Source organism: Talpa europaea (assembly GCF_964194135.1).
Source record: "Talpa europaea genome assembly, chromosome: 4".
NCBI lineage: Eukaryota > Metazoa > Chordata > Mammalia > Eulipotyphla > Talpidae > Talpa > Talpa europaea.
The window spans coordinates 42,554,542-42,572,619 of record NC_140070.1 but is presented as its reverse complement, the minus strand read 5'-3'; the positions used below and the strand labels follow the sequence as shown (position 1 = coordinate 42,572,619).

Below are 18,078 nucleotides of genomic sequence, written 5' to 3'. Positions count from 1 at the left end.
ACGGGTTTTCCATCTGCTAGATGGGTGTGTGGTAACACTTACCTTATATGCCCTTAGAATTGACAGGATGAAGCCTGTTTCATGCACTTTTCTTCTGAGAAGTATTACAGTTAAGGCATTTGAAATCCAAGTTTACATCTAAAAGCTGTGATAAATACTTGTCATTATGTAATTTCTAATGAAAGCAGTGTTTATACAACAGATTGCCAAACGGAAAAAATTGAGTGCAATTGTAGATGAGGGTAAAAAATAATTGAGTTAATTTGTGAACACCTGGATGCTAGTCTAAGGTATTTGCATTTTATTCTCTACGACACGCTACTTTCTGAAATGTGTTTCACAGAATGCTTGTGTGAGGGTTTCAGATGTCCAGGGCTAGCTCCGTTGGGCTTAAATTAAGTCCAGGTTTACTTTAGGTGAGGCCTTAAATGTGCCAATGTGCACTGTGATTCTCCAAGAGGGAATTCTATAAAGTGCTTTTCTCAAACTAAACAATACAACTTGGTTGTAGGTATATATGAAAAATGTTCTAGATGGGTACACCAAGTCAACTACTTCTAATACTCCGTGGACACTCAGCCACCTGACACTCACTGCCTTCTATTATATGTATCTTGCACATGACATAGTTTAGTCAGCAAATGGAATGAATAAAATACCTAAATGGCCCTCTATTTTATCACCTGTAAAAATGGGAAAAGAGTAATAAAATCTTTAAAGGATTGAAAAGTTGAAGAAAAGTGGTCACAGAACATTCTGTGACCAATGACAATTTTTTAAACTTAATAATCAAATTGATACAGATTTATGATTTTTTGAAAACATTTATTTATTTATGCATACAAGGACTGGGGTACAGGCCAGAGGTGTGGGGGGTGAGAGGATTCACCAGAGACAGAGTGGGGAACAGAACAGGTGATTGACTGAAATACACTGCTGAGGGGAGCAGCAGGCAAGTTAGGAGAGGTCTGCTGTGCCATGTGGATAGCTCCCTGGCTGGGAATCAAACTCCTGCTGCAATGGCTGCGGATAGCTTCATAGGTTGCATCTTAACCCCTTGCACCACAAGGAAAGGCCCCCAGATTTATGATTGAAACAATTAATATAAGAGATGGGGAAAACACATAGGACAGCTATCCAGTTATTGTCTAGAGCTGTGTTATCTTTAAACTTGCTGAAGTCCATTGTAAAGGGGATAATCCACTTACCCTGGAAGGCTCTTGCAATCTGTCTAGCTGCAAGACTGGGTGCAAGATGTGTTAAAAGCTAGACCGTTCAGGACTGAATCTCAGCCCTGCCTCTTACTATATGTGTGATACTACAGGTGTGGTGCTGGGCACTTGAATTAATTTTTCTGCCTCAGTTTTCACATATGTAAAAGGGGAATAAATAGTATACTTACTTCACTTGGCTATGGTGAGGATTAAAGATAAAATAATAAATGTTACATAGTAAGAAACATTATCTGTTCTTATTATTATTTCAAATTTGATATGTAATGGAGGAAAGCTCAGGCCTGCTGTAATTTGTTCTTCCTAGACTGCAGCCGCTTGGTGTCTTCTTAAATGGATAGCTCACAGCTTATTTTTAAAAAGTATACTCCCCTACCAAGTTCAACAACTGAGGGAGTAGACCCTTTGCTCTCTTACAGAGGGAGGATTTTTATTTAAAAAAAAAAAACACCAATGTTTATTCTTTTATTATTATTAAAGACAAGTACATTATTGATACTAGCTGATATATATTTGGATCATTTTGCCCATTCAATTGATGATCAAATTTGGAAAGACACAGAAAGGCAAACTAGAGCAAGAATTGTATAACATTCTGCAAAGGGATGTGTGATAAGAAAGAAGGATCAATCCTATGAGCTACTGCAAGATATTTCTTAAACGGTTTGATAGTTACTATGACATGCTGGTATCATTTCATCACTATGGTGACTATTTAAAAAGTAATTTAAATAGGCCACTTGTATGGCTCTCACTATAATATTTATTTTGACTGTATCCTTTGTTCATATTAATTTTTCCCAAGTCACTTGACTCTATGGAATTTCTCAAATAAACCAGAAAGGCAGCAAAGGTATTTCAGGGTCTTCCAATAACCTTCCAAATGCTCCCCTGTACTTCTGACAGTGGGACTGTGCAGTGATGGATCAAGCAAAGGAGAAGGAACAGGAACAACACTGTTTGATCCAGTCCTAATAATGGAATCTGAGTTTTCAATTTAATTCATATAGTACAGTAAAATGTATAATCAAGCAAGGTAAAGGAGACTAAACATTTGCCTATGTACATTTAAACTCATTCATGACTTATATTTCCTTATAAGGATAGTCCTATGGATGAGCAAGATTTTTTTTTAAAGATTTTATTTATTTATTTATACAAGAAGTTGGGTACACGTCAGATGCACAGGAGGGTGAAAGGACTCACCAGCGACAGAGCGGGGAACAGAACAGGCAGACTGATGAAATACATTGCTGAGGGGAGCAGTGGGCACTGCAAGAGAGGTCTGTCACGCCATGTGGGTCCCTCACCGGCAGCTGGGGATCGAACTGGCGCTGCAGAGGCTGAGGACAGCTTCGCAGCCCAGTGTGCAACCAATGTGCCACTAGGGAAGCCCCAATCTAGTAAACTCTATTCTGCCTGAGTGATAGGCCATCCCCAAATGTTGTTTAAAATGACCCTACCTTTGTTTTTGTTGAGTCTCGTCAGCTCTTTGTGATTTTTGTGATCAGTCCTTTATCATTAGTGTTGTGTACAAAAATTTTCTCCCAGTCGGTGGGGTTTCTCTTTGTTTTGGTTATTGTCTCTTTTGTTGTGCAGAAGCTCTTTAATTTGATGTAGTCCCAGCTGTTTATCTTTGCCTTCACTATCACTTCTTTGGGTGATGTGTCTATAAAGATGTCTTTCAGGTGCATGTCATGTAGTGTTTCGCTTATCTATTTCCTTCTATATATTTTATGGTTTCAGGTCTTATGTCTAGTTCTTTGATCCATTTTGAGTTGGTTTTTGTTCATGGTGTGAGGTAGTAGTCAAGTTTCATTCTTTTGCATGTAGCAACCCAGTTTTCCCAGCACCATTTATTGAACAAACTTTTTTTGTTCCAGTGCATATTCTTTGCTCCTTTGTCAAATATTAGTTGACCATAAATCTGTGGGTTTATTTCTGGGTTTTATATTCAGTTCCATTGTTCCGTGTGTCTGTTCTAGTTCCAATACCATGCAGTTTTGATTATTATGGCTTTGTAGTATAGTTTGAAATCTGGGAGAGTGATGCCTCCATTCCCTTCTTTTTTTTTTTTCAGGAGGGTTTTGGCTATTCGGGGTTTTTGGTGGCTCCCTATGAATTTCATCAATATTTTTTCTATTTCTTTGAAGAATGACATTGAAATTTTAATTGGAATAGCACTGAATCTGTAGATTGCTTTTGGTAGGATGGCCATTTTGATAGTGTTAATTCTTCTGATCCATGAACAGGGGGTGTCTTTCGATTTCTTTGTGTCCCCTTCTATTTCTTTTAACAGTGTTTTATAGTTTTCTTTGTATAGGTTGTTTACTTCTTTTGTTAGGTTTATTCCCAGGTATTTGATTTTTTTTTGTTTCAATAATAAAAGGAATGGTTTTCTTGATTTCTTCTTCTTCATATTTATTGTTTGTGTATAGGAAGGCTACTGATTTTTGTGTATTGATTTTGTATCCTGCCACTTTACTAAACTGATTGATCAGTTGAATTAGTTTTTCTGTGGAGTTTTTGGGGTTCTCTATGTATATTATCATATCGTCCAAACAAAGAAAATAATCCAGTCAAAAACTGGGCAGAAGAGCTAAAAAGAAACTTCTCCAAAGAGGAAATACAAATGTCCAATAGGCTTATGAAAAAATGTTCATCACTTGTAACCAGGGAATGAAAATCAAAACTACAATGAGATACCATCTCATACCAGTGAGAATGGCACATATTAAAAAAACTAGCAACAACAAATGTTGGCGAGGATGTGGAGAAAAAGGAACTCTCCTGCACTATTGGTGGGAGTGCAACCACTGGTCCACCACTATGGAAAGCTGTGTTGAGATTCCTCAGCCTACTAAAGATAGAGCTTCCATATGATCCAGCAATTCCACTCCTAGGTATTTACCCATAGGACACAGAAACATCAATTTCAAAGAGCACCTGCACCCCTATGTTTATAGCAGCACTGTTTACAATAGCTAAGCTTTGGAAACAACCCAAATGCCCTAAAATAGATGACTGGATCAAGAAGATGTGGTACATATACACCATGGAATATTAATCAACAATCAAAAAAGATAAACACATGCAATTTGCAGCAACATGGATGGAGCTGGAAGGGATCATGCTCAGCAAAATAAGTCAGAAAGAAAAAGAAAAACACCGGATGGTCTAACTCATAGCAGGAATCTAGAAAACCTAAATAAGGGACCAGGAAAAAGAATAACTATAAGAAAGAAAAAATCAAAATCAACAAACAACCTTGAACCAGAGATACACTATGGGGGGGCGAGGAAAGGAGAGATTGGGGTCAAAATAAGGGGGTTGCAATTGTATGGGGAATATAAAAATAAAATTAAAAGAATAAATAAAATGACCCTATCAATCACAATTTTCCTTTTTCTCTGCAATTATATACCAGTTGCAATGATCATTCCCAGAGCTCAGGATATGGAGCTCTGCCACATTCTCCTCCACCAAGGCACAGAGCTCACCCTCTCGGAACACGTGGTAGTAGCGCATGAGATCTCTGGAATCCAAAATGTCAGGCTGTTCTTTGTCAGAAATTTCCTCATCTGGGTTGGAATCTGTGGAACTGACTGCAGAAATCCTTCTCAATATTTTACTAGCAGATGGGTTACCATCTTCTGAGTTACCTGCATAGACACAAGTCTTCTGAGTATTGGTGCTATCCAGCAAGTTCCCATCCCCACTTCTACCATCTCCTTGATGGTCTCCATTTAGATGTTTCATTGTGGTTGGTTCTCTCAGCCACTCCAAATGTTTTTGAGGTGTCTCCACAAATACTTCTTCATCTAGATTTTGCTCCCTTGTTGAAAATGGCTCTTGGTGATCCCAGTCTAAACTAGAATATCTGGAAGGCTGAATAGACACAGGGGTCCTGGCCCAGCCTTCTGTGTTTCTCAAGGGTCTCACTCTCTCACCTTGCTTCCTCAGAGTTGATTCATCTAAGGATCTGGAGGAAAACAAGGAGCGAAAAGATTTTCCTAGTGTGTCATAGAATCCATTTTCTTCTTCATCTTCCTTAGAAAGACCTGCACAGCAGGCTCCAGACATCACAGGTTCATGATCTAGGCTGTGGGACCGTTTTGATTCACATCGCTCTTTCAAAGAAACACAACAGCTACTTCTAGAGCCAGGAGGGTGGTAGGGGTGGCTGCTTTCTGGGAGTCCACACTGCTTTTTTCTCCCAGGCAGGCTGGATTCTGAGAAGAGCTGGGAACATAAGGCCCTGTTGCAGGGCACGAACACATCTTGCTTCTCAAAGTGCCGTTTCTTTTGTTCCAAGGCCCAAACATAAATCATCAGCTGTCCTCCCGGAACTAAGACTCTGGCCATTTCTTTGATTGCTTTGATTCTTCTTTGTTTTGTAGAAAAATGATGTATGACTGAAAAAGAAGAAACTAAATTTCAGTGTATACACACATACATAAACTTAACACAGTTGTACTTTAGTATTGCCCATAAAACAGTGATGCAGTTTTGACATGTAGGAGAGTCCCCGGGTTTCCTACAGGGAGGGGCAGGCGGTGGGAACAGGGCAGGCCTGGTTTTAGGAGGGATGTACTTTAGCTCCTGTACTTATTTTTTATTTTTTTTGTGGGACCCTCGCCAGTGGCCGGGGATCGAACTGGCGCTGCAGAGGCTGCAGGCAGCCTCGCAACCCAGCGCTCAACCACTGCACCACCAGGGGAGGCCCATTGGCTCCTATACTTATTAGACAACTGATCTTGGACAATTATTTAACTTCTATGGATTTTAAGGGTTTTTTTTTTTTTGCCTACAATAAGATATATAAATCATGTGTAAATTCTCCTTCAGTTCCAAAATCCTATGAATTTTGCTAACCAGAAAGAGGATCAGGGTAAGTCAATACAATTTGCAAGGGAACTATAAGTTAACTGAGTGTTCTTTAATGGGATTCTATGAAATAGTTGACTGCTTTCAGGAATGGTTGATACCTTTAAACCAAAAAGTTTACAACACTAATCAGTGTTCATAAAATTTAATAAAATAAAGAGAAGTTGAGAAACCTGTTGAAGATTGCTTTCCTCTTTAGATAAAGCCAGCCAACCATAAATCCAAATAATTATTTTTAATTTTTAAAAAGTTAATGTAATATGAAATGGTTGTGAATATTTTGCAGCAATTCAACTTATAGGTCTTCACTTTACTTCTAATCTTGCAAAGTGAAAGTAAAAGTTGAGCAGGATTGCTTTGTTCTAGTATTAAGAGTGTTATTCGGCATATATATTTTTCTTAATCAAACAATACATAGAAAGTGGTAGTGTCTATATTCCTAGGGGACTTTAATCACAGTACTGTGTCAAGAAAAAACAATTATTAGTCCAAAGGGAAGTTCCTCTTTTTCAGCTTTGAGTAGTTAGGGAAAACATAAAAGGTGAAACAGATATTCTAACTCTTACCTTTCTAATTGCTTAACTTCAGTAGATCCCAGACTGTTCCCCTAACTCATCCCTAGAGCAAGAGCCCTTGTTAATGGTAATTTGAAAGCACATGCTCCTAAAAGCAGAGTCTTGGTTGCTGAGCTAAAAGGAGGCATTGGATCAAGACTAAGACGTAGGACAATGCTACTGCTTAGATTTAGCTGTGACCACTCATGGCAGTTCTACTCATGGATGTTCATATCTACCATAACTTGCACCCAATTTACTCTCCAATATCTGTGGGTGTATTTTAAAAATTCATTTGATTACTGTTATCTGTGGATTCTGTATTTGACAATTCAGCTATTCCCTAAAATTTTTGTGTTATCCCCAATCAGTACTGTCAGAATTTTTGTGGTCATTCCTTGACATGCACTGAGTGGCAAAAAATTCAGACCTCCCAAAGTGCAAGTTCCAGCTGAGGTCATTCAAATGTGATGATGCTCTGCATTCTTGTTTCAGTTTTCATGCTGCAAACAAGTGTCCTTTTCATAGTCTACTTAGCGCCACCACTTTTGCATTTTTGTGCTATTGATTGATGATCCTTCTGTTTACAGTGCCCCTGGGGCATAGTGCTGAGTGCTAAGTATTGTTCCTGAATGTAAGAGGTTCTGAGGTGCCTTACGAAAAATGGACATATGTTAGGTGAGCTGCTCTTTCAGGCATGCACTATAGTGCTGCTGACCACGAGTTCAAAATTAAATAAAGTATCTTTAAAACAGGGTTCATTATTGATCAACTGACCAAAAAAAAAAAAATGTGACTAGAGGTTCACAGGCAACGATATCTCCTGGGGGCAATGGTTTGGATTAACTAATTCACTGTTTGTGGTAACTTTATAAAACATAACTGTAAATAATGAGGATTGACTATTCATTTTGGGGGGCTATAAAAGAAAAAAAACTCTACCATTTAAAAATAACTTAAAAGTCTTTATATTTCAAGATTCTGGGCTTCAAAAGAAGTTTTTTTTAAGAGAAGAAAAGTCCTTATTAGTTTTTTTAAAGTTTATTATGTGCTCATTCATTTTACACTTGATCTTAGCCAAAAGGCTGAGAAGTGATATGTGCTCATTCATCTTAATACCATAATTTCATCCCAAAATATCCAAATCTTTTATATTATGTTTCATATCTGTTGTTAACTTGTGATACTAAGTAACATTTAAGCCAAATGTTTTTGAAAAAGAAAACATTTTTAAATGAAAAATTCATTTTGTATATAAACATGCACATACATTATGTTCTATTCAGAAACATTGTAAGTGTACACCAAGATGGGACACAAAGATATATTTGTCTAAATCATCAATGTAAGGAAACTATGTTGAATTTTTAAAGAATAAAAAAAAACATTTTGTTTAAAAAACATAATCTCGAGGAAAAAACTAGTACTAAATATATGTACCCTATTGAAATGTATTCCTGCTGAGAGCCCAGAAAAATAGATAGGTTGAACTAAATACTGAATTCCAGAATCATATGGGAGGTTACACAAGATCATATTTAAAGTTCTATTAAATCTTGATATTTTGTATTGTATTGTTATTTAACTTTTCAAGTATGTCTGTCTCATTTCTCCAAGCATTCACAATCCGCAGGTTTTGCATAAAGCAGGGTTTTTCTTTTTTTTTTTTTTTTAATTGAGGTAACATTGGCTTAAGCATGGTATATGATTTAGAGATGTGGGATCACACTCCTTCAGATGTCTGTTACTACACCTCATCCACCACCAAGGGGTTTCCACCAAAGTCTTTTGGGCTCCCCCCGCCCTTATAGTTTTAATTCCACAGTTATCTAGGGTTTGTTATTGGTTTGATTTTTTTTTTTTTTTTTACGCTTTGTTTTGTTTCTCCTTGAAACTATGTGGTATTTTTAGTTTTCTTCCCCATTTATTTTGCTGGGCATAATCTCCTTCAGTTCTGTCCATGTTTCCATGTTGTTGCAAAAGTCAAGAATTCATCTTGTTTTGTAGCTGAGTAGTATTCTCCTGTGCATATCTACCACATCTTAATCCACTCATCTGCCCTTGGGCACTTAGTTGCTTTCCATAACTTGGCTATTGTAAATAGTACTACAGTGAATATAAGGAGTGCATCTATCCCTTCAAATAAGTATTTTGGCATTCTTCTGGTAGATGCCTAGGATTGCTGGAGCATATGGTAGATTTATTTTTAAATATTTTGAGAAATCTCCACACTGTTTTCCATTGGGTCAGGACCAGTCTACCTTCCCATCAATGTATGAGAGGTCCTTTTCCCCCACAACACTTGCTATTTCCAATCTTTTTGACAAGGGCTATTCTTGCAGGTGTGAGATAATATCTCATTGTGTTTTTGATTTGCATTTCTCTGATAAGTGACGATAAGCTTTTTTTTCCATATGCCTTTTGGACTTTTGTATGTTTTCTTTGGAGAAGTGTCTGCTTCTCTCTTCTGCACATCTTTTTAATTGGGTTATTTGTTTTCTCTAGAATTTTCAAATGTCCTCTATTGATCTTTTTACACCATGCCTCTCCATTGCTTGCTTACTTTTTTAAAGTTTCAATTGCCGTCTTCTGTTCATTAATTTTATTTCTCAGGACATTCATTTGGTTTGGTTTTGTGTGTGTGTGTGTTTTCTTGTATATCTTTGATCAGTTCTTCTGGGTTTTCTTCCATTTCTGTGAAATTATTTACCATAGCAATTTTGAAATCTGTATCTGATAGAAGGAAAAGATCTTCTATGTCTTTGAGGTTTGAGTCTGGAAAGTTGCTCTCTCCTTGTGGGACATATTCCCTTGAGGACACAGGATGCCAGATATTGGTGGTGGTATAATAGAGACCACAATTGCATTTTAAAATAGGGTATTTCAGCCTGAACTCTGGTATCTTTTTGGGCTAGATGATTCTTTGTTTTTCAAGGTCTGGCCACTACACAGCAGTAGTGTGCTTGTGCACGTACACACACGCCCATGCACATGCACACTTTAACAAAAATGTCTCCAAATATTGACAAATGTCCTGTAAGGATGGGAGCAATGTTGCTCCAAGTTGAAAATCACAGGCATAAGTTAATTGATACTATTTCAACCTATTTCTGACTTTCATGGAATTTTTGCAATCTTTTCTAAAAACAAGTAGAAATTAAATTTCTGTCTAGATATGATGCTTAACTCTCATTATTATTAAGAGACTTGAAAAATGCAAAAAATATGTTTATTCATGTTTAGATAAGCAAGAATTGACAAGGTACACAATCCTAGACAGAAAATCAGATATATATTCTAGATAAGAAAGTAAAAATTATCAACAGAGACCACCTATTGAAGTTTCTTAGAGTCCTAAATATGAACCTAATTGAAAATGACCACATTATATTAATTTGCAATTATAGTTCATAAAAACATTGTTGTATTTCTAATAAGAAAGCATTTTTAATTAGAAAATGGCAATTGGGTGTGTTCCATTTCTTCTGAGAGCAGGTATGTGATAAACTGAAAGCAGAGAGGGACCTAACCATATGTACAGGGGGCATCTCCAGTAGTAGGAATGCTGGTCAGTGTCTCCATGTGACAATATCCTTATGGCTCAATGACACATAATTGTATGTAGCCTTCCAGACCTTAACTAATATAAACTAAAAAGGAGCAAAGATTATAGTTGGCTGACTTGTCTCCAATTTCTAATTCTTAAGTGGAATGACCACACCAAAAACATTCTTTCCACTACATTCAAAGTGTTGGTTCAACAAGAAGTCCTTCTGTTAATGCTGACTGCCAAAATAGACTTAACAGTTTGAACTGCAAAGAGGTAGGGCTGTCACAGACCAAGTTTCCATGACAACCATCTCTGGCAGGTCCCAGCCAGTTCTAAGGTAAGGCATCCAGACTTGCATCCCCTCACTATGCAAAAATACAGTCCCCATTTATTTTTGAATTAATCAACTTCTTATTTATTTCAAAAGAGAGATGCATTTTCATTAGTCATTCACATTTATATATGATCATCTTGCTTTGATAAACCTCGTTATATTCAAATAAAGAAAAAAATAAAAGTTTATTGGAGTAAATAATTTGCTATATGAAAGATTCTTTTGCTTTGCAACAGAACTTGCCATATCACTCACTTAAATAGCAAGTTTTCCAGCATATTTAAATATGACTGTTATACCATTTCAGGAATATATATTTTGAGTAACAGGAGTCTTACTTGTATATATTTCATGCATGAATTTTTGTTGTTTCTTTTAATTTTTGGCATGTGTGTCTTATGGGCACATTTGTTGGATATAAGAAACACAGTCCCTAGATTTATGAACAATTACAGAGAGGTAGTATGAACACAGGCAATCTGGACCAGGTGACTTCTTCCCCAGTGACCTGAGAACCAGTGAGTGGCAGGTGGCATGACATGTCCTTCCAGATGACACTGGATGCATTAGTCCTACAATATTCTATTAAAAAGGGCCCACTTGTGGCCTAAGAATGTAATTATGACTTCTACAGCTCTATATCCCTTTGGCAAAGTCTGATTTCACTTTAATATCATAAAATAGTATTTTCAATGAGTAAAATATGTCTAATACTTTCTTACAAATAAAAGAAATTGGAATGAGCCACCAAAAATAAGTTTGAATGTTTAACTGATAAAACAATCAAATATATATTTAAGATCAGTCAATAATTCAACCAGTTGAAATACTATAAAAATGAAATAAAATGAATTACACAGAACTTTGTACAAAGAATGGATGGTGAGCTATAAGAGTGGCCTCAACTATGTCACTTTATTCTCATGGCAAATAGCAAGCATGTAGCTGGGCTGCCTTACCTCCAATAGAGATGATGGCATCGAAGCCCTGATCCCTAAAGGGGAGATTAAGGTTGTCACATACCATGACTTCACATCCTCTACTCCGGGCAATCTCTACCAATGGCCCGCAGTAGTCACAGCCCAGGGTATGTACCTGGCTGTTCACCTTAAGATACTTTCCAGTCCCACAACCTACAAGAGAAAAACCTGTGTTATTTGCTAACCTTAGTGGAAAGTGGAAAATTGTTAGTTTGTCCTATAGCAAGAGATAGTGTAATTTTATATTAACTAGCATAACAGAATACAATGTGGTATGAAGGTATTCACAAAATCAGAGTGCACTTACATATTTTCATACAGAATAAAAGAGGAAAGAAAGAATGGAAAAAATAATATTTAATGAGGTTGGCAGGCTAGCACAACCCACAAATGGCACTAGCCAGCAGGGATTGATAGTTCCTTAGCATCCTACGGATGGCCTATAGTCTCTTTACAAAAGCTGCCTTCACATATGCATTTCATTATGCATATCTATATCTTATAGTGTAATTCTCCAGTTAGCTTCTCCAAACATTCTTAGCACTTCCTGGCTATACAAAGTAGACTATTGTCAGCAACCTTTCAATGACCATAAGTAAAATAACTTATGTAATAAAACATGCTTTTTAAAATTTTTTTAAATTTGATTTTAAACACAAAAAGGATTTCAACATTTTAAAACCTAGTCTACTGTCACTGCTAGGTTTTATAGTCTGTACTGATGCAGTATAAGAACTACTTTAAAAAAAAAATTGACAGCCATTTTCTGATAGCAGCAACCCAAATAATTCAATATTTTACAGGCCAAAGATGTAAGTCATTCAGAGCTTATTGCTATTACAGTGAAGAAGGTAGTAACTTGAATAACCATCATGAAACAAAGCTGTCTATAAACCTAGTGTTATTTAATTCCTTTTCCACAAATACTAAGATATCATTAGAGCTTATATTTGTATCTTCTGGTATTCTATTCTGCTTGATATTTGCCCCCCCAAAATCTAGTTTATCCAAAAATTATTAGTTTGCACTGTCTGAAATACGTCATTAAATCACCATACTCTTTACTATTTCCTCTTCAAAAGATGCTGTTCAAAATTAATTGAGATACTGAAGGCACAACTAGTGTTTCTTGATGCTAGCTGAAACAATGGACAGTGTATGAAACATTGTTTTTTTCAGTGTAAATGACTGGGGTATTATAAATAGTTTCAATCTCTTAGTCACTGATTCCTAAGCATGCTTATGAGAAAAAGTATCCAATATTGGTGGGCAATCATGAGAAAATATAATTTTAAAAAATACTGTAAAATTGAAATCCTCAACATTTTAAAGATGATATATATTTTAAGAAAAACATCTTGTTAGCTCATTTGCCTTTTTGAAATTGGTTCAGGGGATAGGTTTAGAGAAATGGAAGGGAAACTACTCCTAGATACTAATAAAAACAGGTGCATAGGCCATTAGAGTTAGAACTATCTAGAGAGCACCTGGTAGTAATGAAGAAACTGAAGACTTTTCAAATCTCAACATCTCCTGAAATGTTCCTAGTGTTGTTGGCACACTTGATTTATCCTGTATTCATTCCCAATGGCATTTATTTTTAAGGATAGTAGTGGAACTCCTAAATAAGATGCAATTATTCATTTCTCTAAGTGCAAATACAGAAATGTTAGAAAGGGAAGATTTTATCCTAATGAGATCAAAACTATTGCCGGGCATAGTCACCCCATTATCTTCAATGTGTAAGAAATAAATCAGAACACTTAGGTACTGTAGCAATCTCCATGATTGTAACTATCATGCCTCCCTACAAAATCTCACAATGATAACCTTTCATAATAGTGAAGCTAGAACAGTGTCTGCATGTTTACATTCCCCTCTGTTTTGTATTCTGCATCACACTATGACTAAAGAGGGAAACATTTAATCACATTGAATTATTTTAACTCTAGAAAATATTTTGGCCAAGGTAGGCAAGAATTTGCTGAAAATAACTAAATCTGAATGCTCCCTCTGAACTTTGCAGAAACAACTAAATTTTTAAAATTTGAGGTCTTCACTAAGACCTTATCTGAAGAAAATTATCTTTCCCTATGGGAAAAGAAATATATACCCTATTTATTTTCCATTTCATATAACTTTCTTGAGGCCAGAAGCAAGATAATATTTTTTAATTATTATTATTTTTAAATTTCATATATTTTTACATTATTTTTCATTTTGCACAATGTATGCATTTCCCCCTTGTTTTGATCCTATTCCCTCCTTCCCCACCCCCCGTAGTGTGTCTCTAGTTAATAGTTGCTTGTTGATTTTGATTTTGATTTTATTATAATTAGTCTTTTTCCTGGTTCCTTAATTACGTTTTCTAAATTCCTGCTATGAGTGAGACCATCTGGTATTTTTCTTTTTCTTTCTGGACTACTATGTTTTCATTCTGCAATGGTTTCTGCCACATAGTCGGAGTGCTGAATTTATGGCCTCAATAAAAGGCTGATAATTAAACTGTGACTTAGTAAATTATATCTGACCACAGAGATGGGGATTAATTGCACTGAGAGTTAAGTAGCAAAGGTAATCTTAATTTTGTTATAAATTAAAAAATAAAATGTTTTAAACTATTAGGACAATTGTTTCTGATAGCAGGCAAAAAGATAGCCTTGTTCAAAAAGAAATTAGCTCTGCCTTTTCTCCTGCTTTCTAAATTAACCCAAGTAAAAATTTCAAGTCATAGAATACCTACTATACACATCTAATGATCTGAAGTTGACTAGTCCATTTCAGGTGGAGGCATTGCCACAGTTACACAGACCCCAGTACTACCTGAGATCCTCTGCATCACTGAAGCCTTTTCATTTAGGCTGCAGTTCTGATTCACTAATTCCTGATCCCTGCTCCCAAGACTGAAGTTCAATCAAGAGCCATTCTCACACATTTCAGCAAGTCAACTTGGGTGAGGAATTGGGTGATATGGTTAATGAAACCACAGTCAAGTCAAAGAAAAGTTGTGCCTTTAAAATAGTGAAACAACCTAGAGAATTTCTGCGGCAACAACAGGAACTCAATTACCTCTAGATGATTTTTACTTATGTATAGTTTTATTAGTAATTAATTATAAATTCCTAACCTAATGACCAGTTAGTTAACCAACACAACAAATAGTTGGATGACTTTAGCCAAGTGAAAAACCTAGAAGGATAAAACTCCTTTTGGAGATCCTCATATTATCCTATTTTCTTTTCTTCTAATCCCTTTGGGTTTCTTTCTTTTCACTTATTTCTTTTTGTGTTTCAATTTTGTTTTAATAAAATAAATTTTACACAAAATTTCAATTTGTTTTAAAACATCTTCCATTGTGCAGTGAAGATACTGAAGATACTACTTATTTCACCTATTGGAGAATAAAAACTGGAAATAGTACAATTCAAAACATATAAATAGGTAAAGGAATATTTACTACAGATAACTATTTTCATAGAGGTGCTTAATGAATCTTATTTATACCAATATTAATAGTTGCAAAATATAGCAAACAAACATAAATACCTGTTAATATGGAGCTATTAGCATAAAATACTATGCAGGTTTTATTAGCCAATTTTATAAGCACAAACAAGTGATCTCCAGGATGTATTAAAAGAAACAAAATCTAAGTATATGAATGTATAATTCACTACTATTTCTGGGATCAAAAAGGGAAAATCCACCCATAAAAACATTCATATGCGCAAATATGCTTATGGCTGTGATGTGCTTCCTGGACAATAGATGCATCAAATAAACTTTGTTCAGACATGAGTTGTGTTGACCGTGATTTCAATGTTAGTGAATCAACAATATACAGCAAGTAAGGTGTCTTTAAACAGAAACATACATGAAACAAGGTGAGGTATTGAACAGTTGATAAAAGATGTTGCAACCAGAAGCTCATAGGAACCTAATTCTACATTTTCCATACGAGCACTGATTTAGTATTCACTAGTTTAGTGTTCATGACAACTTTACAGAACATAAGTGCGGTGAAAAATGACAATCATCTGTATATTCTTTTTATGATTTCTTTCTTTGGCAGCATATATAAAGAGGCCTTTTGCCTCAAGAATATTTTTTAGTAGTTTAGTTGTTATCTAGTCCTTTAATAATTATTTTGCTATATTTAAATCTTTTTTTAATTTTATTTTTATATTCCCTATACAATTGCAACCCCCTTATTTTGACCCAATCCCTCCTTTCCATGCCTCTCCCCTCCCTGCCCTCATAGTGTGTCTCTGGTTCATAGTTGTTTGTTGATTTTGATTTTTTTTTTCTTATAGTTATTTTTTTTTCCTGATCCTTTATTTAGGTTTTCTAGATTCCTGCTATGAGTGAGACCATCTGGTAGTTTTCTTTTTCTTTCTGGCTTATTTTGCTGAGCATGATCCCTTCCAGCGCCATCCATGTTGCTGCAAATTGCATGTGTTTATCTTTTTTGAATGCTGAGTAATATTCCATTGTGTATATGTACCACATCTTTATTTCATTTAAAATTTGTGGTATAAGGTATGAGAAAACAGGTATGTGCATACCTGCGTGTGTGTATAGATTGTGTGTGTATATAGTTGCCCCAAAGCCATTGACTGAATAATTCCTTTTCCTGCAATTGATTTTACGATCCTGGTACATACTTTGCTTAGATTTTGGATAGCAAGAATTCCAAAGTCATTGCATCTTCTGAAACCAGATTTGTCACTTAAAAATTGACAAGACAGAGTTATTTTTCAAAAACTATCCATTTCTGCATGACATGTACACCTTCCATAAATTCCAGACTGTTCATTTCTTCTTTAACAACCCCCAAACCTGGACAGGTAACTTTCTCTTACCAGTATTTAAAGATGAGTATAAATTAGACAAATGTAGGATTCTTACAGGTGCTGTCTGCATATAGTTGCTAGAATACAGTTTTAGGTAGGCATAACCAAGGTGGGACTCCAACCACATCTTAAACCTTAGCGTGAGATCTATTGGGCTATGGTTTACTTTGTCTCAATTCAGAAGAGAACAGAATCAGTCTCCCAGGCAAAACAGTGATTATGATAATATAAAATGATTAAATATATGCTATAATAAGAAGACCCTGACAGAATAATTAAGGGAAGGGGTGCATTAAATTATTAAGAGGCTGTAGAACCTTCTCTATGATTTCACAGTTCTGGTTTTTCCTCCAAAGGCATGAAAATCACTTAAGATGAGCCACCAAAACACTGTATTTACAAATATGACTGTCTCTCAATGAAAAATGGTCAATTTCACAAGCAGTCATTTTAATCCTGATTTTTTCAATCAGTGTCAGGTTTATTTTGTTGCAGATGTGCACAGAGCTTCTGAAAAGACTGCTGCAGTCCAATATAGAATGTATAGGAAGTACAGGAAGTTTTCTACTTGGTGGCTTACCGGCAAGAATTTCTGCCACAAAGTGATTAGTCTGGGTTTTAGCATGCCAAAGACACAGTTTCAGACTTCTGCTTAAAGCAAAAATGAGCCTGAAAAGGAAAGACACAAGGGGATATATTTCAGGCTGTGTGGCAAAAGTGTGGGTTACCTATGTCAGCGATGAGGCTGCCTGGCTTCTGCTCCTGGAGGAACTGGCGGACCCGACGCCAGGCTTTGCTCTGTAGATCACTAATGAAAGGAGCAGTGCTCTCATATACTTCATGCACATGCTTCTTCTCCAGCTGGGCGGCTTCATCCTGGGAAAAACAGAAAACCACCAGAGGGCCAAGGTCAGATTGTGCACCAGAGGTGCTGAAAGAGCAGACTTACTAAAATGGGAAACCAGCAACTTCAAAGGTTGTGCTGTTTTTATATTCTGTTACTAGCTGCAAAGAACAAAATCATCACTGTAATTTCACCATTGTTGTCAAAAGACAAGCAGATGCATTATTTTTACTTGCAAATCTTTAGAAAATGATGGTTTGGGGAAAGAATGATCTTTGTAGATTCCTGTGCAAGATCAATTCATTTTGGAAGTATATACAAAAATCTTCTTTTTTTTTCAAGATTTATTTATTTATGCATACAAGAACTGGGGTACAGGCCAGAGGTGTGGGGGGTGAGAGGATTCACCAGAGACTGAATGGGTAGCGGAACAGGCAGATTGACTGAAATACACTGCTGAGGGGTCGGTGGGCGAGTCAGGAGAGGTCTGCTGAGCCATGTGGTTAGCTCCCTGGCTAGGGAGCGACCTTGTGCTGCAGTGGCTGCAGAGAGCTTCGTTGGTTGCGTCTTAACCCCTTGCATCACCTGGGAGGCCCAGTATATACAAAAATCTTACTGCAGGTTCACTTTGGATAAAATCTATCTGATGCTGAATAGATTAAAAATCTCTAATGGGTAGCGCATCATTTTAACACACTAACTATACGCTATTGATTCTACCTTTTTTTTTTTAATTGAGGTAATAATGGTTTACATAGTTGTTGGTATTTGGGGAGTATAGGGTCTCTCCTTCAGGTGTTATTACCATAAAGCACCCACTACCAAGCACCCACAGTCCTCCACT

General features: G+C 36.2%; 1 protein-coding gene across 1 annotated transcript; it reads right to left on the bottom strand.

Annotated features, from left to right (window-relative positions):
• Positions 1 to 4,619: 4,619 nt before the first annotated feature.
• On the bottom strand, positions 4,620 to 17,257 carry TRMT9B (tRNA methyltransferase 9B (putative); the record flags this gene model as incomplete). Its single annotated transcript, XM_084232472.1, has 2 exons — positions 17,119 to 17,257; positions 4,620 to 5,647 (listed from the first exon to the last, which is right to left on the bottom strand). Exon 2 carries the CDS (start codon positions 5,595 to 5,597, stop codon positions 4,620 to 4,622), a length of 978 nt encoding a protein of 325 aa, XP_084088598.1. The 5' UTR covers positions 5,598 to 5,647; positions 17,119 to 17,257.
• Between the last annotated feature and the right edge of the window lie 821 nt (positions 17,258 to 18,078).